We start from the raw sequence: 23,260 nt of genomic DNA on the forward strand, positions 1-23,260 counted from the left end.
TGTGAGTACTTTTAGAGATAGTGGGATGCTCTTTAGTTTAATACAGAACAGTTACTGGGATCAAGGGTACCAGGAATTTGAAAGGTTTTAGTTTTCGAAACTATAATTTTTAATTGTATTGTACCAAAGGTTTAAAAAAGCATTTAACTAAACATAAGGGAGCCCCAGAGTGACCACAATTTTCTCCAGTTTTTAAAGAACAGAGTAAGCCTCTGCCTCACCTGTTGCTGTGCAATGCTGATCAACTGGTTGAAAGAAGCAAAACTTTGTTTCTTTTTACAACACTTTTCTATTAAATAGTACAGAAGTCTGCCATATTGTGAGAATTTTATGTCTAATAAAGACAAAAACAAACTGAGAATACCATCTAAGAATTTATTTATTGCTGAGACTTTTCTACCAATATATTTTTTCAGGAATAATGTTCAAAGAACATTTTCATTTTTGTATAAAAATACAACACATCTATGTGAATTTGCCATCTTGATAGCAACTTAAAGTTTAAGTTCCAAAACTATGATGTTAAAAATAGAGAAAATATCAAAACAATTCAATAACATTTACTTTAATACAGAGTAGAAAATCATTTCTTTTATCAAAATATGAATATACAATGCTGAAATGGGCCAGAAATAGAGGATCTGATCTTAGCCTTCAGCTTGGGAAAAAAAAGACATGAGTTCAAGCAATATCTGTCAGTCTGGTATCTGTATTGTCATTTGATTCTTTCTACAACATGAAATAAAAACTAAGGCAACAAATAGAAACCTTTTCAAACAAGTGGAGAATAATTGCATAGTCACATATTGTGACTATATGGACGATCAAAGTCCTGATTCATCAAAGGTATACTAAACAGGTTTAATTTATTTGATTCAGTTGCAGGGTAATGACTTTTGAAAAGGAATCTAGCAGCATTTCCGGTGATTATGGTAACAGATTTAGAGAAAGTTAACTATCCTGGTGTGTTTAGTTGGCGAGGATGAAAGAGGTATCTGACTGTTCAGGGTATTGCCTGAAACTCTTCTGAAAATCTCTGTTATTAGTGTGAACATTTACCCACATGAAACAACAACGTCAGACACATGGGGTATTGCAAATCTTTGCTTCATTCATGAGACTTCAAGGTTGATTATATGCCCTTATGAACAGACTTCAGGTCTCATTTTCTGCTTTGTCGGTTTGCTGTCAGACTTACAGCATTTTGTTTCAAAGAGCACTGTCGTATAAATATGGTTAAGAAAGGATGACAGTAAAGCTAATGGGTCACAGAAAGCATACATCTTTGATATCTTCTCTCATCCATTTGATAAAGGGCAGTGATGTATATTTACACCAGGTTCAGTGGGAAACTCAGCTATTCCTTAGCTGAAGTGAAGCTATATTTGTTCCTTACATGAAAGTATGCTTTCAAATGAAAAACTAAACAAAGGTATGGCCATAATATTGTTAATGTCAGAAGCTACTATGCCTGAATTCTTTTGTTTTTAAAGGCTGCGACAAATAAAAGAAAATGTGCAACAAATTATGTAATAGAGGTGGGTATGTAAGCAGGTAATATTAAATCCAACAAAAATTTTTAGAGTCATGAGTATTTCTTTATGTGTTTTGCAATCACAACATGCTGATGTCCAAATAAAAGTGTAAATTAAATGATGAAAGGGACAAAGTTCTAAATTTTAATTAATTTACTGACATGAAAGACATGGGATTGACAGTATTTGACCTGTCAATCACTGATCAGAACCGATCATGAGGAAACTAGTTGGATTTAATTTATTTTAAACTGGTTTGTGCAAGGGAAGAAACAGCACCCATGAGTACAACATGCAGGTACCTGGAACGCTGCCAATATTATATGTAAATGTTACCAAAAAGAAAATAGAAAAGCTCAACAAAAATCTGACAGTAATATTGTTACGTAGAAAACTGCAGCTATGTTTACTGGCATAAATCATGGATTTAAGTTAAAATAAAAGCACTGAAATATTTTATCAAATATCAATCATAAAAAATGGAAACATGGCAAAGACTTTGCTCTTCTCACTGGCTATTTATGAGTATGTACTGTTGTGTTTATATTGTTAAGAGCTGATCATCTTAAAGACATTACATTTATGATCATTATGATCACTGGAGTAACTTTTTCCTGTATGTTCTTCTATTTTTCAGCAAGTGCCTTGTTTTGGCAAGGATCATGTGTGACATTAATGTATCTTATTGAACCATCCTGAAGGAAAACTCTTCTTTCATTCGCTTCTCTTCTGAACTCATGTTTCTATATCCTCCTCACATCACAACATCAGCCAGCTGTCCAACACAATCAGGTCGATGTGTTGGACACAAACTACATGGCTGCCATCTATTGGTATGCAGCGAGCTTGTGAGCAATGCAAGAAGTAGCCGCAGGGAACTTCCTTTGTTGATATATGAAGTTTAACATGTGAAGAGCAGAACCAGAGTACTAATATCTGTGTGAGAATAAAACCCCAACTCGTTCATGAGAGCGGAGGACATGAGAACCGACATTGGAGAAACTTTCGTAGTTTGTGTTAGCATTATCTGTGAAGACTTAGAAGAAACACGTTTCGCACAACCTCTACTTAAAACCACTTGAACTACCAGCGTTCCTGAATGGTTTATCGTTGTAATTAGCAACATAAAATACACGTGCTCAGTTTTCCACGTGTCGTATAATGACTTTTTGTGCTGTTGGTAAAGCTGCACTTAGCACTATTAGCTAAAGCTAGCCATTGTAATAGCCACTATAACAGATTTCACGTGACAGCATGAGCCAACCGGGATATGTCACCACTGCTTAGACACATCATACCGTATGAATGAAGCGAAAAGTTGATATTATTACCGTCATGCTTCCACCAGTCGTCACCTAAATCATCTCCCATATTCTCGTGCTAGTGATCCTGCCAATCCGAATAGACCGCTAAGAACGCATGCCAGTGAGATGTTCACGGCAGCTCGGTCAAAGCTGAAGACGTGGCGTTTGAAAATGAAAATCACATAGTAAAAACGCTGTTTAGTAAATTACGTTGTAGTTTTAGTGATGTTGATAGTGATACCATCGAAAATGTAAAACAAATCACATTTCACATTCGATAGAATAATTCTTAATGAAGCGAGCTTGGGGACAGTAAACGTTACAAACGATTTTGCATAAAACACTTCCTACGTAATGAAACAGTAATTTATGGTAGGCTCAAAAGTCTAACAGGAGAATTGAACGAACATGTATTTACTGATATAAATCTAAATCAAATAGCATTGTAAAAAGTAGAATAGCACTTTAAAACAAAAATAAAATGAAATGGATGGTCACACTGGACACAAATTACATTCAAAATGCTCATTCAAAGACTGCACGTGACAACAATGAGAATGAGGAAAAAAAATAGAATATCGGTTTACATCACAAGTGATACTGTCATTGCAATATTTACCAATGTTGTTCCCATCCCAAGATTCTTTTACTATCATTGTGCCTTTGGGGTAGGTCATAAAGCAATATTATAAGATTTTAACATCACATGAAGCACTATTAAATCCATTATTCTGAAAGTAAAATATTATTCCAAAATGCAAACCTAACGAAAAGCAGTTCAGACTACTATTGTAATTCTGCAAGAGCTGCAGAGATCCACAGTTAAGCTGGAAGAATATGTCAACTGGACAGTTATTAGATCTGCATTACACAAATCTTTCCAAGAGTTGTTAGAGGACGAAAAGTGTTGTTGAAACACAACACTTTTGTATGTAACTCTGAACACATCATTCCCACTTTACAACACAATGATAGTAATAATGCAGGATAATCCTGGCAGAAAAGCCTGTTAGAAGTTGCAACAGATTTAACAGTAGGGTGGAGGTTTACTTTACAAAGGGACACCAACATAAAACATAAAGCAAGTGCTGCAACTGAGTGGTTTAGTGAGGCTCAGAGAACATCTGGACCAATTCAGATTCTGTTGCAAAACTTGGAAATTGATGTTGACATCCAGTCTTACTTTGAGAAGAATGAACAAAAAGCAGTAGTAATATGGGAGTGTGTATTTTAGTGTGTTGATAGGGTTTCACATGTTTTAGCCAAGAGCCATAGACAGACAGACAGATAGTCAGGTGGATAGTCATCAGTTAAATCAGATAAGGACACTTAAATTACACAGGTTTTGTTGTCAAATGGACAATGGTGACAAGGAGGTAGTTTTAGTGCATGGCATCATTAACATTTTGAAATAACAACAAAAATAAAAATCCACTGGTCATTGCCAGGATGCTGGAAATGGGTCATCGTTAGACGCTTTAGCAGAATAATCATTCAAAGCAAATGGCCAAATTACAATAAAAATGGTTCACTAAACCAATGTTCTCGCTTAACGTCACTCCTTGCACAAAAAATCTGTGGAATGAGCCGAAGAGAGAAAAACACTCCAAGCAATTTGACAAAAATTTCTCTGTTTGTTCCAAATTTGTGAAAAGTTAAAGAAGGAGAGAAGCTCTCCGTGTTATCCCTGAGGGTTTTCTGTAGGGAAACACAGCAATAAAGTTGCTCAATGTTTGCAGAATGTTTATAATTTGAAGCAAATTTTTACATCCTCTGTTGTTAAGGTTTCAGCTGGAAACTCCTTTTTCTTCTAACACAGATGTATGGGAGAAGAAAGAAGTATTTGTTTGGAAGACTGCCCCCCATTCTGCAGCTGTATAGCTAAGAGGAGGGACAGATCCCTCCGGTGTAATTGCACGTTTTTTTGTTTTTCTGTCGGAATAACGCATTTCTGGTTGAAAGAGGGCATGAGATGTTTGATTAAAGCTTTATTGTAAGAAAGAGGGAAAAAAAGAGAACAGACTGATTACTGTGGAAATTACAAAGGGCTCAAAATGCTTCTTCGGCTAGTGTTGCCACAAAAATAGGAGGGAAAAAACAAAGGAAGAGAGAAAGGAAGGATGTATTTTACACAATGTGCCATGGTCTGCAAACTTTCAGGAAGGACAATGGACTCTAAATGGCAGCTTTGTTTGTAATTAAGAATCATTCCTGAGAGGACAAAAAAGTGCTGCAATAAGCACAAGATTTTAACAGTCTTCAGAGCAACTTTGAATATAAAACTTTTAAATTTTTTCTATCAACTGTGTACAAAAAGATAAAGTCCATATTAAAAGAGCTAAAGTGCTTAATATTCATAGTTACTTGGCAAAACCTTTCTTTGGTCATCTAAAACAGTGGCTAAGCACTTCTGGCCTCCTACTGCTTTTGTACCCAATGAACTCATGGAAATTTTTGGATTTATAAGTTAAATGACTGCTGCTGTTGTGCTCCTATATAAAAAAATGTCTTCATTCCTTAAGGAGAGATAAAGCTAGCTTTCTGGAAAATAAGTGTTCAACCTTCAAACAGATTTTGACAAAGTCTGTGACTGCCATAAGATTGAATGATTTCGAGGCCCAAGTGCAGCAAATGTGAGAAAAGTCCCACACTTAATGGTGCCGACGATGTGAATATCAATATAATTGAAGTAGCTAGATTTCAAGACACAACGCTGGTCGGATAAATAAATAAATAGTGACTCCATCTCAATTTCTGTCACAGTTTGTCACAACATTGTTATTTATCTTGTGTATTCCAACACTACAGGAATATTTTCACACAATTGTCTCAATTTGCATAATACTCTGTGCGCTACTGGTTTAAACTGATATAAGCTGCCATAGGTGCAAATAAACAATTAATTGCTTCTGCTTTGTCTTTGTTTAATGATGGTCATATTGAACATTGAAGTTAGGAATTTCCAATTTTCCAACCTGGCGTTTCTTCTTCAGTGGCATTTCAATAATAATAGCAAAAAATACAGTTTGTAACTTCATAACTTTGACTCTCAGTAGAAAATCTAAATCTTAACCTGAAAAAAAAATGAAGGAATCAACACTGATGTATGACATCTGTTAAGTCGGGGCAGGAGACACGGGGGACAACAAATCTCCAATCCGATCACAGTGAATTGCTGGTCTTTCACTCAAAAAATATAACTGAGATGAATCACAAAGCCTTAGCCAGCATGATCTATGTTAACTGAAGTTAAAATTATATATTAATGTTCACAAGCACTGAATTTTTTTTAATTTTTTAGATTTGGTAAGAATTTGAAAGAAAGGAAAAAAAATTGTGGTTCTGGTGAACATTTTTATAGAGGGATTAGTATTCTTTCATTAATATAGAAAGGTTTGTTTTAAGATTAATTTATTATGGGTGTAAAATACATTTGAAGCTTTCTATCTTCGTGTTTATTTTATGTTTGGAGAGATGTTAATGTAAAAAAAAAGAAGCAAAAATCTGACTATTGAATGAGATTTTGACAGAAATGACAAGAAAACTCATTGAAACTAAATCTGAGTCTTAATCTGAGTTATCTAATGAGGCAAAACTGAGAAAAAAAACAGACCAATGTGCTAGAAACACCCCAACACAGTGGAGAAAAGTTGAATGAAAGACGAAACACTGTACAACATAAGCATTACTGTAATTAAAACCAGGCAGCTGCCTTGTCAAGCATCTGTGATTGCGCTCTGAGGAGCATTGGTGTTAATGTGTTTATTTTCTTGTAAGCAGCTGTTCCTCCACTTTCTCATTTTAATGATCACAAGAAGATGTGTTATTTTTGGTTCCTTTCTTCATCTATTTCACAAAAAGATTTTCATCTGCTGGGATTGAGGAAAAATAGAGGGGACAGAGCAAGAGAGAGCAGACATCAACTAATTATGTCTTTAAATAAAAGTTCAGTGCTAATTACAATATATCCACAAAGGTAGCTATTTTCTTTCTGTTCTCAGGTGGTTTCACTGCTAAAAATAAACCCATTCTTCTTCAACAAAGACAAGCACTTTGAGTTTGATGTGCTTTGAGTTCTATTTTCTTTCACTGAATAAGTGTGAATTTTTAATAATCTCCTTGGTTGTTTAGGAAGTTGTGTGATGCTTTTTTTTAAAATCACTGCTGTCTAAAGAATTCCAGGAGGATGCATATCAGAGCATCGGGGTCATGACACTACTATTCAGGTTTGTTATTTGAAGAAATGAAGGGAATCTTGTGGAACATTAAGTTCCTCCATGTTTTTGAAGAAAGTATTATACTTTTGAGGTACAGCCAGTTCAATAAGTGCGTTGACATTGGAATCAATGATATGCACTTCACAATGTTCAGCAGTATGGGGTACTCTTCTTTTGCCTCTGAGGATATATTTCCTTTTCTTTCTTTATTTACTTTTCAATCTTCTGATTTCATTTGACCATCTAAAAATGAAATTTATGTCTTCCACTATTGCCCCCAACTGGTCAGAAAACTACTGGATGAATTAGTCAGAAAGCAGAACAGGCTACCGTACCAAATGAGTAGAAGGGTAATTCTGGAGTTTTATTTTCTTAAGGCCTTGTGTTTTCTTATGCTAATGACTCAAATGGCAGCTTTGTAATAATGTGATAAGGTATACATTCAAATACTTAAGTTCTATGTTAGTTTACTATCAATGCTTAGTTTTACGGTTTAAATTCATATTAATAGAGTATTGATTAGAGGAATTCAAACCAGAATTAACAGTTTCACAGTAACAGCTTCTGCCTTGAAGCGAACGACGCCTGGGTTTAAATACTGACCAAGGAGTCTCTTTTCATACACTTTGCATGGTCAACCTGTCTGTCTATGTTCTCTCTGGGTATTATGTCTTCCAAAAACAAAAACGATCACTTTTTGTGGGCACTTTAAACAGCCAGGTAAGCACGTGTGATTGTCAGTTGTGTTTCCGTGTTGATTTCAACTACAGATTATCAAGTAAATTAGAATATTTTTAAAAACTTGATTTATTTCAGTAATTGCATTCAAAAGGTGTAACTTGTACATTATATTTATTCATTGCACACAGACTGATGGATTCAAATGTTTATTTCATTTAATTTTGATGATTTGAAGTGGGAACAAATGAAAATCCAAAATTCCGTGTGTCACAAAATTAGAATATTGTGTAAGGGTTAAAGTTTGAAGACACCTGGTGCCACAAACTAATCAGCTGATTAACTCAAAACACCTGCAAAGGGCTTTAAATGGTCTCTCAGTCCAGTTCTGAAGCCTACACAAACATGGGGAAGACTTCAGATTTGACAGCTGTCCAAAAGGCGACCATCGACACATTGCACAAGGAGGGAAAGACACAAAAGGTTATTGCTGAAGAGGCTGGCTGTTCTCAGAGCTCTGTGTCCAAACACATTAATAGAGAGGCAAAGGGAAGGAAAAACTGTGGTCAGAAAAAGATAGGGATCACGCCCTAGTCAAGATTGTGAAAAAACCCATTAAAAAGATTCACGGACAGCTGCTGGAGTAAGTGCTTCAAGATCCACCACCAAGAGACGCTTGAAAGACATGGGTTTCAACTGCCGCATACCTCGTGTCAAGCCACTGTTGACCAAGAAACAGCGCGAAAAGCGTCTCACCTGGGCTAAGGAAAAAAAGAGCTGGACTGCTGCTGAGTGGTCCAAAGTCATGTTTTCTGACGAAAGCAAATTTAGCATTTCCTTTGGAAATTGAGGTCCCAGAGTCTGGAGGAAGACAGGAGAGTCTAGTGTAAAGTTTCCACCATCAGTGATGGTTTGGGGTGCCATGTCATCTGCTGGTGTCGGTCCACTCTTTCCTGAGATCCAGGGTCAACGCAGCCGTCTACCAGCAAGTTTTAGAGCACTTCATGCTTCCTGCTGCTGACCTGCTCTATGGAGATGGAGATTTCAGGTTCCTCTACCCGTGCCTGGTTTATGGACCATGGTATTTCTGTTCTAAATTGGCCAGCCAACTCCTGACCTTAGCCCCATAGAAAATCTGTGGGGTATTGTGAAAAGGAAGATGCAGAATGCCAGAAGAGTTGAAGGCCACTATCAGAGCAACCTGGGCTCTCATAACACCTGAGCAGTGCCAGAAACTAATCGACTCCATGCCACGCCGCATTAATGCAGTAATTGAGGCAAAAGGAGCTCCAACCAAGTATTGAGTATTGTACATGCTCATATTTTTCATTTTCATACTTTTCAGTTGGCCAACATTTCTAAAAAATCCTTTTTGTATTAGCCTTAAGTAATATTCTAATTTTGTGACACACGGAATTTTGGATTTTCATTTGTTGCCACTTCAAATCAAAATTAAATGAAATAAACATTTGAATGCATCAGTCTGTGTGCAATGAATAAATATAATGTACAAGTTACACCTTTTGAATGCAATTACTGAAATAAATCAAGTTTTTCAAAATATTCTAATTTACTGGCTTTTACTTGTATATATATTTTTTTCTTAATCCGAACTTTTCCACCATGTTTGTTATCTAGTTGTCTCTGTGTTGTTCTTGTATGACGTACATTTAAGATTATGCCGTGTTACATTGACAATGGTAGTCATCGTCAGCCAGCACCTTTTTGTTCTCCTTCACGGAGATGGGGACGGGATCTCTCACGCGTGACGTCACAAATCAAATGCAATTTTAGTAGCTGTGTTGCTATGGTGACAATTACCAAGATAGTTTCATATCTCGATATGGAACTAACATTGTTTTTTTATTATTAATTAATTAATTAATTTATTTATTCAGCATTGCATATCTCTAGTTAAGAGTTTGAGTAAGGAGTCATGATTCACAAAACGTTTGCATGTGTATGTTTGTTAGAAGATGCATTTGCACAATTGAAACCTGCGGTTTTTTTGTACAGCAGGACAATAATGTAACAAATATAAACATTTATTTCAGTGAAGTCAATGTATAATGCCATAGAGGCATTATGTGAATATAGGAGGGAACTGTCAAGGATTCATCATGTACATCTGCGTCTATAGTCACAGATGGGATAACCAAGTAAATACCCTCCTGTAGACGTGTCAGGGGGTTAGAGGTAAGACAGAAGGTACCTCAGTGCAGACATCGTTATCACAAAGGTTCCAGTTACTGTCAGCCTCACCAACTGTCACACCACCTGATAGAAGCTTTAAGGGCACACACTCCGAAATGTACTGAGGAGCAAACAACAGCGTAGAGGTTACAGAACGACATGTTTTTCTACTGAAACCTCAGAAGACGTGCTGGCATGTTGAAGCCCCCAAGGATCTATGAGGTTACCTTGTACTGAGAGTCGTACTTCTTTCCACGCATGTGATGCTTGGACTCACGAGGAAGAGGGTTGTGAATCAGACGTTGTCTACAATACAAATCTGGTAACATTTCCACCTAAAACCAGAGGTGGTTGAAATTAGGTAGAAATGCACATAAATAAAATAAAATAAAACAAAACAAAACAAAACAAAAAAATACTTTGTTTTGTTTTCTTTCAGCAATTTTTTTAAACAAAAAGAAACAACAAAAGTGCAATATTTCCTGCAACATTTAAAACAAAGACAAACACATCAACAGCTATTTACATTACACTAAAGTTTGAATACATAGAATAATGATGTGAGACTTTCATTATTTAAACAAAAACAAACAGAAGATATTTTCTTTACTGTAAAGAGGTGGAATAGATCCAAAATCAAATAAAAAAATCCCTCCCTTATTAAAAGACATAATAAAAATGCAACATTGACATAGAACTTGCAACATTTAAAACAAAGACAAACACATCAGCAGCTCTTTACATTACATTAAAGTTTGACATAGAATGATGATGTAAGACTTTCATTATTTAAACAAAAACAAACACAAGAAGAAACTATTTACATTACTGTAAAGAAGCTGAAAGGATCCAACCTTTGCATTTTTGTTTAGTTGTTATGTTTTGTTTGTGTTTTATTGTAGTGGAAATAGCATTTTATTTTAAATAAAAATACATAATACAAATGTAGAACCTGCAACACTTAAAAGAACGGCAAACACATCAACAGAAATTTATATTACATTCAAATCAAACACTTTCCTCCTTTATTTTGCTTTTTTTATTTTAGCAATTTTTTTAATAATAATAATACATAACAAAAATGCAACTTATCTGAAACATTTAAAACAAAGACAAACACATCAACAACTATTTACATTACCTTAAAGTTTGAATACTTGAAATGACAGTGAAAAGTGGGTAAAGTTCTTTGGAACTGTGTGTCTTTATAAAGTACAGTTCTTGTGTATGATGCATGAAAAAGCCTGTGATGTCATCACTGACACTACTATGGCGATAGTTCTCTTGTGGGCTTGTAAGCATTCTAACCATCTTATTGGCTGAATTTATTACAATACAACTATATGTTTATATATGACTACCATTGTCAACGTAACATGCCATAATCTTAAATGTACGCAACACAAGAAAAAGAGACACACTGCTTTGCTAGTAATTGTCAACACAGAGACAACTAGATAACAAACAGGGTGAAAAAGTTCTAATTAAGAAAATACACACACACACACACACACATATATATATATATATATATATATATACACACACAGGATCTGTTTTATGAAGTACATAAAACAGATGTTCAAAGATACAGGTTTCATAATTCTGCTGAAGTTTACTTTTACAGTGCCAGTAGTTGGTGGTGATTGTGCCAGCATCAAAATTCAAAGGCAAACCTCCCTGATCAAGGCAAAGCTTAGAGAACTTTGCTTAAATTGCCATTTAATCAATTTCCTCTTGGGGATCAATAAAATCTATTATATTGGACACGTCCAGAACAATTGTAGTTTGTGTTTCATTAAAGTATTTGTAATTTTCTTCTTAACTTTCAGAGACTGTCGTGGAGAATAAACTGCAAATAATCATGAATCCTGGTGGAAGCTGGTGTTTTACAATGTTGGCTCTTTCTAAAAGAGCTTGAAACTAGAGCCACAGTCAGCTGGTCACGTGAGACTGAACAACCATGAAGGTCAGATCCTAGAGCTTTCCCAAATGATGATCCATTCCCCATTTTTTTTCTTCCTCCCCTCTACGGGGTCTTTTTGTGGGCTCTAGTGTCCCTTATATGAAAATAGGCTGACAGGAAAGGGGGGAAGAAACGCGGTAAATGTCACCGGGTCCGGGAATCGAACCCCCGACAGCCATGTCGAGGATTCAAGGCCTCCAAGTGTGGGTCGTGCTATCCCCTACGCCATCACAGCACGCTCCAGCCCCCATGTTCAGTGTGCAGTTTTCTATCCTCTTGACTCTCTTATCAAGTAAAAAAAAAAAATAGGACACAATTAGGCAATGAAACAATAATAGTTGTACTTCTGTTTAATTGCTGTACAGTTGAGTTATTTTAATGGGCTTCATTCACATTGCATTAACACATTGCACCAAAATCAGATCTAATTTCAGCTCAGCTATATGCCATCCAGTTAAACACAATTGTCTAAAAATCATGTAACTGAGTCTTAAAGAGCCAGGGTGACATTCAAGTTTAAACAGTGACTGTTCAAACTTGCTTTAAAAAGTCGAAATCCTTCTTAAAGCAGACAGCGGTAGTTAAGTGCAAAGTAAAAAGCAGCCAAGCAAGCCAGTTTGTCCTCACACACAGTGTTAAAGTCACAGTGTTTCAATGCTAAAGGCTCAGTGGCACACAAACAAATAATTCTTTCTCTGTGTGTACATCTCAAGAGGCACGCAGAGAGGAAAAACAAGGTGAGAGGGGACTTATGGGATGCACCTGTCAAAAAGGACCTTGGTTCAGTTCAGTTGTGTATTTATGCATCTCAGCAGATATTTATTATGAAGTTCTAAAGATGGCATCTGCTGGTGTGTTTACACTTAGTACATAAAAGTTGCTGAACTTAAAAACTTGCCTAAGTTTGAAGTGACAGTTTGTGTAATTTATAAACAGCTAATCATTTTAATCTTTAAAGAGCCCAGCTTTGCCTGATGTAACAAGTAGACATAGAAAGAAATACATAAATAAAGAGAGATATTATTTGTTTATTACTGTCTGATACTAAATCTCCAAAAATGGAAAATAAAGAAAAAAAAAAAAAATCTGTTTTAGGCGCTTTAGAATTTAAAGAATTATTATAATAATGAGAGATAAAAAAGGAAATTCATTTATGTATCTCCCTCCACTTAATATTTTAAGTTAGCCTACCACATTAAATCGCAATGAAAACCATTAAGCTTTTGGTTGTAGTGAGATAATGCGAAGATATTCAGGGAGTTTGATTACTGATACGTGGTGCTGCACGTCTGACCCAATAAATCGAGAGAGCAGGTTTTGTGAGTTCACTGTCAGGTTCTTAGTAGTCATCCATTCCTGCTGTGGAACATTATTGAAATAAACTCGGGCCTTAAAAGACCAAACGCCTCAAACACTTGCTTTATTGATTATTTGTCAACAACTAAGGCTTGACATTTACACAAATCCAAGCCTCTCCTTTGTTACAAACCTCTGAATTTATATTCTCCATTGTGAAGCAATCCATCCATAAAATGTAGCTGCACGGCCCGAGGCACACTGTAATGTATTGGTTGTTGAAATGTTATTAGAATAAATAACAATAGTGAAAAAAATGATCACAAGCACTAAGGTTACTAAATCAGTTAAGTGCAGTCCAGAACTTTATTGCTTTATTTATATATACATTAATCATACGTATTAACAGATTCCTCCCGGATAAGGATTCAAGTTCTTTTGACCATGCTGCTTTTAAACTACAGCTGAAACCAGATATTATATGACATTTATTCTTCTTTGGATAACATGAAATAATAATAATAATTTTAAACTTTCTGTTTTAGACCAGCCAGGACAACCAAAATGTTTTCATGTACCAAAAATAAAACCAGGAGCAAAAATTAAACCACCAGCACTGTCCTCCTAACAGTGCTGGTGGAACCGAGTCGGATATTTAGGCTGCCACACTCGACACATATTTTCAGATCTGTCCATAATTAGACTATAGAGCTGAGATAGCAACTGAACAACTATGACTTTTTTGTCCATTTGCACTCATATGTCACTCTGCTTACAGTGATTGTGCTTTTGGATGACCTGTTTATGCCCAAATGTTACTTTCCCATCTGAAATATTCAGATGCTGCTTCCCACATAACGTTTTTTTTTTTTTTTTTGGTAAACTCAAGTAAAAAATTATGTTTTGTAAACAACCTAAAAAGAACAAAGTACAGACAAATTGTTCTTAATTACAGAAACACAACTAAATGTAACTAGTTACTTTCCACTAATACATTATTTTTGTATGTGAAGTTCTAAATCTGAAGGAAGTAATAAAAATATTCTTCTGAACATATAAAAATAATCTCTCTTAATATTTCTGACATTTAGCAAATATTAATTATATAAATTTGGTCATTCTAAATGAACTTAAGATGAAATATTTTGCTTGGCCTAATGTTTAAAAAAATGAGAATACAAATGTCATGTCTTTTTGTGTGGCATATGTAAAATAACTTGTTTCAATGGAGTCTTCCACAAAATCACAAATCAAACTGGAAAGATTGGGTACAGATGAAACCTCTCGTTTGCTCAGAAACCTCAAGCGGGAGTAGATTTGGTTGCCACCCTACTGCAGTGCGGTCTCTTCTTCTTGGATGGCAGCAGTGCCACTTCCAACATCACTCTATATTTATTTTCACATCACCTTTGCTACAATCCAGCCTCCTCTGACAGGTGAGAAACAGCTCAGGGTAGGTGTCTGTGTCTGGGGCTGCTAAATCTCTGTCAAACATGCGTGAGTTTGTTTCTTGAGGCGGCTGCCGATTTGATGTAGTGCTTCGGAAGACAGAAACATCACACCAGGATGGTCCTCTCTCCACTCCTGTCCACTCTCAACATGTCAGAGTTTTTCACAACAGCTCTGAGTTCATCCACCTGCAGAGGTTCTCTGTTGTGCTGGGGTGCATCAGAGGTGGGCAGGAGTTGGACTATAAGTAAAACTTTCTGGAAGAGACATCCTCCAATGTCACTTAGACCAAGACTTTTCACTTGAGGTAGCTTTTTCTCTTGAAGCATCAGCATTATGACAATATACCGGTAGGTAGAAGTTGAGGAGCACAAGAGCTCAGACTTTCACTGCAAACCTCTCACAACTACTTCTTGTATATTCCCCAAACCTTACCTTTATGGAGGAGTGGCTAACGGATGGCTTGTGTTCGCAAAAGTCATTAGAAAACCTATTTGTAGTTTGCCACACATTATGAAAGGGCAAGAAAACATGTTGAGGTAGGCTCTCTGTTAAGATGAGACTAAAAGACATAAGTGTCAATCATAAAACAAATACAAACATCCAATAATAGGACCATTAGAAGCGAAAATAAATTCTAGCGTAACTTTTTTGTGATGTTAAGTAGGTACGTCACAGGACATAAATTTTTTATCAGGCATGATTAGACATGACATTTGTGCAGTCTATATGTCCTTTCAACTTGTGCCTCGAACTAACAGCACCCTAAAGCACCATCACATTCCCTAAAAGTGTCTTGCTTTTTGTAAACTCAGACAGTTATTTCACATTAATTATATTGTGGTAACATTTGAAACAAATTGGTTAAAATGCTTGAATCATACAGTCATTTCAATTATTTCAGTGTGGAAATAATATTTTACCACCTCCTGACTAATTTCACTTTCACATCGTTAAGGTAGAGGCTTTTTTGCGGGTTAATTAGTGAGACATAATAGGTTAAAGTTTGAAAATAAATCTTAAACTAATTGTTCTTGGAAGAAAAGCAATCCATTTACTAATCTTGGCAGTATTTGCATAATTAGGCTAAATTCTCAAATGGACACGTCTTGCTTCAAAGCACAATTTTGGTTAATCATAATCAAAACACATACTTGCTAATGCTCTCAGTAATGCCTCTCCATCTCACCACCCCCTCACTGCTCTATATGCTTTATGCAAATAAGTAATCAGTCACAAATGCAGCAGCTGAGCGAGATATCACACATAGTTTGATTAAAGGTTGAAAAAAATGCAAGAATGGGGAGAATGCTGCAGAGAGCAAAAATGAGCAGAAGAGCGTTTGACTTGGGGCTAAGCAGTGAGAGGCCAAGTCAGGATGTCCCGCAGGTCATGAATAAAAAATGAAAAGAACATTTTGGAGTTGCTCTCAGCCTGGTATAAAATGTCACACCACGGGTATCAAAGTTATTAGCAGCACTGTATTGCATCTCCTTTTTGTTTTGGTTTTGCGTTTTCTCTAGACACACAGTGTCTTGCAAACTCTTCATTCTCAAACGTGTTTACATTTGGTCACATTGCAACCACAAACAATGCATTCTAATTGGACTTTATGTGATATACACCAACACAAAGTTAATATTCAGAGGTTAAAGTAGAATGATATACAGATTTAAACATATTTCATCTATAAAAACCTCACTATTGTGGAACCGCCTTTGCTGCTGTTACAGCTGCATGTCTGTACCTCTCTACCAACTTTACAAATGTAGAGATTTTTTAAATATTTTCTCATTCCTCTTTGGAGAATAGTTTGATTACATTTAGTAATGTCAGAGTTGTCAAATCTCACCACAGATTCTTAGTTAGATTTAGTCCTATACCTTGACAGGACCATGGTAAAACCTTAGTATGTGCCTGTAATAAACAATTCCAATTGTTTAGAGTCGAGTAGAGCATCGCTGCGAAATGGGAAAAGCGTTGGCGGAGTAAGGTTAATGGTCCCTACCTACCATGTTTTCCTGTAGATCTCCTCCTGGTTGGACGTCCCCAGAACCACTCGCCAATGGTGGACATCTCCCTGGTGGATGTGGAGGAGCAGCAGCTCCACTCTGAGGCCCTTCTGAGTGACCAAACTTCTCGCCTTATTCCTGAGAGAGCCTAGGCCCTCTGTGGAAGAAACTAATTATATACATGAGAATGTAGATAGAATGTTTAATCAAGAACGTTGCCTTTCATATTGCCTTCCTTTTCCATTTGTGAAAAAGGGATTGAACAGCGTGGGATGTTCAAAGCCTGGGATATCGTTTTACAATTAAACATACAATATCTTTATAAATTGACTTCTGTTGGTGACTGATTGCAATGGAGGATATGAATGGGCATTAGACTGGATACAAAATGCATTCCACAATTTTTAGATCTTTGCAACTATTTAGTTTAAATCTCCTAAAATACGTTGACATTTCACAGAACACATAGGTGTTAAATTACTTTCGCAAGGCACTGTACAATCATCTGCTGCCACTGAGAGCAGCACGCATTCATGATACATTTTTTCCTGAAGTCACAGACGCACACTGGGACTAATCATAAGTGCAGATACCACAGGGATTGTGCTTAGTGTGAATTACTTCAGCTCTACCAAAAAGGGATCTCTCTTTATCTGTGATTTTCTGTAATGTGAGCATACTACGTTGTCAAGACAGCCTTGGTTCCTTCAACAAAGACTTGGTCCTTTCACAACAAAGAAATGTCTGACCAGTATGAGTGGCGCTGTGAGATTTTGTTGCGTTCAAGCTAGGTAGTTAAAAAAAGGGCAAAAAAAAAAAAGGGGGTTCTATTTTTTTGTTCATTAAGAACATTGATGACTGCTGGAAGTCCATTATACACGGAGCAGCATTTGGATTTCTGTTCTGGGAGCAGCTGAGTTGGAGTGACCTAGCTGTGGTTTTAACAACATACGTTATTTGGTGGAAGCTCTGTCTGGCTGCTGTTCACTGCAGGTCTACAGAGAGCATTGAGCTATCAGGACTCAAATTTGTGCCAGAGCAAGAGCCTCACGTAACCTTGAAGAGAAACGTATAGCATAAAAGAGAAACGTATAACTGAAGTGACAAGATTGGATGTCGGCTCATTTAACATGGTACCCCTTCAGATATTGGGTGATTAGGAAGAACAAGCCATCATTATCTTCATCTGGCGAGTATAAGTACCAACTCCTATAAACCAGCACTGATAAGCTTTGCATAAGGCCAGCTGATATAATTTAAGATAGTAACCAAGCTGAATTACTGCAGCCTAAAGCATTTGCAAAGTCTTAAAGCACCCATAACAATTTCTGTCAATGATTTTCAAAGGTTTTCAGATTTTGCCACATTACATTGGCGAACGTTTGTGCATTTCATTGGAACTGACACTTGATTGTGCATAATTTTTTTGACACAAGAGGAAAATAACACTGTCAGGTTCTATGTTTTTCGGTGTATTTATTTCTAGTTTCCTGTGTGTCTGAGTCTCTGTGTTGTCCTGTCTCCCCTTGATTAGTTCCCAGGTGTGTCTCGTTCCCTGATTACCTTATGTGTATTTAGTGTCACCTGTGTCTCTGTGTCTTGTCGGATCCTCGTCTTCGTCTACGTCTCGTCACTCCGTCGTCCTGTTCCCTGTGTTCTGGTTTGTTCCATTAAATTCATCATATTTTACATGCAATCTGGTTCATCTGCGTTTCTGCCTCACCTCCACCACCGCAAAACATGACAGAAGGATCCGACCACAACCGAGGTGAGGGCGCTCCCCTTTGGGGGCAGATGAACCGAGAGGACTGGATCCAGCGGCAGTTGGAGTTGGCACAGAGGGATCTCTACAAGGATGTAGAGATCCTGCCTTCTCCGCTGTTGCTGGAGGAGATGGGACTGAAGTCGGACTACGACTTGCAGAGGGAGGCTTTCCGGGGGACGAGACTGGCCTTGGCACCCCCCGGATTCGCTCCCGGCCGTTTTTCCCGCCTGGGAGCACAACCTCCGCAGTCAGCCCAGAGGAAGAGACGTGAGCCGCCGGTGGATCCGGCCCCTCGTTACCCTCTGCGGACACCAGGTCAACAGTTCGCCCGGAGAAAGCAGCGTGAGCCGCCGATGAACTCGGCCCCTCGTTGCTTCCCGGAACCACCACCTCCGCAGTCAGTCCGGAGAAAGCGGCGTGAGCCGCCGATGAACTCGGCCCCTCGTCGCTTCCCAGATCAACCACCTCCGCAGTCCACCCGGAGACAACGACGTGAGCCGCCGGTGGATCCGGCCCCTCCTCCAGGAACGCCACCTACGCTGCCAGCCCCGAGGATCCGCGCCGGCACACCTCCGCTGCCGGCCCCGAGGATCCGCGCCGGCACACCGCCGCTGCCGGCCCTGCAGATCCGCGCCGGCATTCCTCCTCTGCCCGCTCCGAGGCGCTTCGCTGGACTTCCTCCGCTGCCCGCTCCGAGGCGCTTCGCTGGACTTCCTCCGCTGCCCGCTCCGAGGCGCTTCGTTGGACTTCCTCCGCTGCCCGCTCCGAGGCGCTTCGCTGGACTTCCTCTGCTGCCGCCCTCAGTCAGTCCCGAGCCTCCCAGTGTCAGTCCCGAGCCTCCCAGTGTCAGTCCCGAGCCTCCCAGTGTCAGTCCCGAGCCTCCCAGTGTCAGTCCCGAGCCTCCCAGTGTCAGTCCCGAGCCTCCCAGTGTCAGTCCCGAGCCTCCCAGTGTCAGTCCCGAGCCTCCCAGTGTCAGTCCCGAGCCTCCCAGTGTCAGTCCCGAGCCTCCCAGTGTCAGTCCCGAGCCTCCCAGTGTCAGTCCCGAGCCTCCCAGTGTCAGTCCCGAGCCTCCCAGTGTCAGTCCCGAGCCTCCCAGTGTCAGTCCCGAGCCTCCCAGTGTCAGTCCCGAGCCTCCCAGTGTCAGTCCCGAGCCTCCCAGTGCCAGTCCCGAGCCTCCCAGTGCCAGTCCCGAGCCTCCCAGTGTCAGTTCCCGTCGCCGCCTCCAGGCGGCACCAGAGACTGCTTCTCTGGTGCCGCCATCAACTGCTAACATCAACGTACGTCTTAGTTTTGATAGCAGTTATTATCCCCACTTAGCTCAGAAAAATTAGCTGAAAATTAAATGTCCTGTCTGAAATTTTTAAATGTCGAAAGACAACTTTTGAGGAAAGTTAAGAAATAAAAATATCTTTACATGTTCAGCTATTTCCCTCTGATTTGTATTGTTAAAACTGCAGGCAACATTGTCTATTTATTTATTTTTAAAGAAACTTTGCTTAAGACGTGGCTTTTTGCCCAATGGCAGCTTTTTACAAATGGAAACAAGGCACAGAGGTTCTGGACAAGCAAGACTATTCCGTGCTGCCAGGTTGCCCAAATTGACTCTCTTACCAGTTGATATGTGCTAGTAATTTACTGTAATTCACCTTTGTCTGTTTCTGTCCTACAAAAACGAACCTAAATTATTTTTGCAAGACATGCAAAACTATTTCAATTAATCTTTGTCTCACTTATGGATGCACCACTTCTGCAAAAGTCCTGCAATTTCATGAGCACCTTTGGGAAATATTGCTTCATTAAAAGCTAATAAAACAGAAACAAATCATTAATTGTATTGTATAAGATTCATATGGTCGGTCCTTTATGTAGACTGGCAGACCACAGCATAGTGTGACTTTGCCCCAATGACGGATGCATTTGTTTTAACAACAATAGCTAGTGATGACACACCTGATGTCTCATGACTAAGAAAACGAGTAAATGTCTGAACCTGGAGAAGAAAAGTTTTTATTTTACAGGCACTCCACTTGCAAAAGAAGACAATTCTACATAAAGAACCGCTGTTGGATATTAATAATTGAAGAGGTTTGGGGACTTGACCTAAAAAATCTATCTATCTATCTATCTATCTATCTATCTATCTATCTATCTATCTATCTATCTATCTATCTATCTATCTATCTATCTATCTATCTATCTATCTATCTATCTATCTATCTATCTATCTATCTATCTATCTATCTATCTATCTATCTATCTATCTATCTATCTATCTATCTATCTATCTATCTATCTATCTATCTATCTATCTATCTATCTATCTATCTATCTATCTATCTATCTATCTATCTAATATTGAGCTTACCTTTATATGGCACCACTTTTCCCTTTCAACAAGTTATTAATTCAACAAACGTCAGACTTAGTATTTTGTAGGGTTAAGGTTAAGATGGACAGACTGGCACATCATCCACCTCCTGGTCGCCAACTTGGTCACACACTGTTGTGGGACAATATCATAATCTTTAAACAAAGTTTGTAATACAACAACAAAGTGGATTTCTTTATTACTCTTTCAGGCACTGACTGATTGAGATCAAGGCTGCATGCAAGCCACTCAATTGCAGCCTAAAGAGTTCCCATGAAACATATGAAACTGAAGCATTTGTTTGTATTTAAGCTTTACTTTTGAATTGTATCAATGTTTCCAGGAACATTTAATTAGTACTGCTGCATGATTTCCTGTGTCTCCGTTTTAGTACTATGGCATTAAACCCATTTATCTATGTCCCTGTTCAATGGAGTTGATGAGGACCTCTGTATTTCTACCAGCAGTGATTTTGCAAAAGAATAAAAAATAAAATAAAAAATTGACACTGAAGAAATGTACTCAAATCTTTGAAAAGAAATTAATTTGTGTTGTTGACGTGCCGTGACTTTTCACATATTTTTTGATTTTTTTACCACTGGTTAAAAAATAAACTCCACTTAATGAGGAAGGTACTGTACATTATCTAATGAACTACAACATTTTGTTCAGTGGCTCTAAATTGGAAAAAAACCAAAAAAAATACCAACCGAGAATTGATTTCTTTTTTGTAATAAACAGCAAAGCTAATTTATTCTCTCTGGGATTTTGAATTTTCAGCCTTTTCTTAAGAGCAGGCACCATTCTAAAGCGTTTGATACATTTTCATCAAAACCACCTTCTTTCCTTTTGACGGATGATAAAAGATAGTGTACTGCTGCAGTGGCAAGCTGTAACTAATCAAGTCAGATTAGTTTCTTGGCTTAAGGGAAGTGTTAAATGGAACGAGAGGCAGGCTTGGCAGAGAGGATGGAAAAAAACGATTTTAGGGAGCTGATTTGTTTATTTGCCCTCAGACTCTGTGCAGCAGCTTGATAACAAAGCCACCAGCAGATGGTGCTGAGATCCTCTCGATGCTCACTGCCAAACGTGTGCGTGTGTGTCTGTGTGGACGTCTGCACCCTGTCTGGGATTGTGAGTGTCGTTAACGGTTTTTGTAGAGCTTTGTATCTTAGAGTGTACTTCCTTGTTAGAGCAGAGCACTTTTGATCTTTGAGGTTCCTAGTTTGGTCAAAGGTCAGAATATAGACACAGCTTTCGAGCACATCACAACACCCCGAAGTATGGCAGCACCCGAGAAGTCGGATTCAAAGAGTAAGTTTGAACAGTGAAATCAAAAGTACACAGCTCCTGTTTCTCTTTGACTCATATTCTCTCTTCATTGCTCTTCCATGTCTCTGTGTCCCTTTTAAGTTTGCCCTCTGGCCTGGAGGAGCATCTGTGCTCTCCTCATTCTCCATATGCCCTGTGCCTTTAAGGCTGGGCTTCAAGGCTGAAACAGATCACTTATTCATCACCATGAATTACCAATGGTGTATTTTCCATCACACCATCAACTTACTGGGTTATGTCACTGTTATTTTTCTCTTCATTTTGCCAACATTTTGAGGGCACAAAGAGGAGAACAATCCTCAACACCTCAACTGTGTATATTTTGCTTTTCCTCTAATGAAAACTTTTAAAAAATGTAAGTCAGAGAATAAAATACATTTTTCAGTTCACTGCAAAGATTCTACATTAACATGGTGTAATAAACAGGCAACTGTGACTCTCGACGCAAAAGAAATCTGGGGAACTTGTTTTGCAATCCACACAAACGATTAAATAAATTTTTTCATCAAGCTTCATTATTTTGGAAGAGATTTATAAAACTACTTTTGACATGCTTTTATATCTTAAGAACTGAACAGATTGACATCGTTGTTATTGTGATGTGTTGAAGACTGTGGATTTCATTTGAGACACCGCTCTAAGACTTCTTAGCTGCCCTTGGCAAATATATGTACAAAAAAGTTTAAAATAAATGAACTTTTCATTGTAATAACATAATCTCACTCACACACAAATTAAAAATCGGGCCTTTAATTGGAGAACATTTATTCAGTGGGGGAAACAAATTCTCCAGTACTACAATTATTGGCAACCTTGTTACAGTATTTTTCTAAGTCATTTATCAGAACATAATTGAAATTCTCAAAACTACTTGTTCAGTCTTTAAATTATTGGATCACTTGTGCACATGAAAAAAAACAACAACCTGTTTCTCATTTCTTTGAAAAAGTTGGAAATTCTTTGGTAATTATGCGCAACTCTGCTGTTTCTAGCGTTTTCAGTTCCTTATATCATATTGATCTAAATGAATTATATGGGTCTCTGTTTACCTCCACAACATTTAGGCATACGTTTATTGTTTAAGTCTGAACATGCAAAATGCTTAAACAAGTTGTCATTATATGCTAAGCATATTTCTATATATT

General features: G+C 37.9%; 1 protein-coding gene across 3 annotated transcripts in view; it reads right to left on the reverse strand.

The window, feature by feature from the left end:
* The window catches only part of cmss1 (cms1 ribosomal small subunit homolog), a 38,540-nt gene extending 28,282 nt beyond the window's left edge, over window positions 1–10,258 (reverse strand). The window contains exons 1-2 of one of the 3 annotated variants that reach the window (XM_044130678.1): window positions 10,155–10,258; window positions 9,997–10,048 (exon numbers count right to left, since the gene is read on the reverse strand). In XM_044130678.1, coding sequence (XP_043986613.1) covers window positions 9,997–10,048; window positions 10,155–10,256 — 154 coding nt within the window. In that variant the 5' untranslated portion in view covers window positions 10,257–10,258. Of the gene's footprint in view, window positions 1–2,833; window positions 2,994–9,996; window positions 10,049–10,154 lie in introns of those variants that run through there. The other 2 variants (XM_044130680.1, XM_044130679.1) reach the window with 2 other exon arrangements.
* Window positions 10,259–23,260: the final 13,002 nt, after the last annotated feature.

This window comes from Gambusia affinis, linkage group LG11, assembly GCF_019740435.1.
Source record: "Gambusia affinis linkage group LG11, SWU_Gaff_1.0, whole genome shotgun sequence".
Lineage (NCBI taxonomy): Eukaryota > Metazoa > Chordata > Actinopteri > Cyprinodontiformes > Poeciliidae > Gambusia > Gambusia affinis.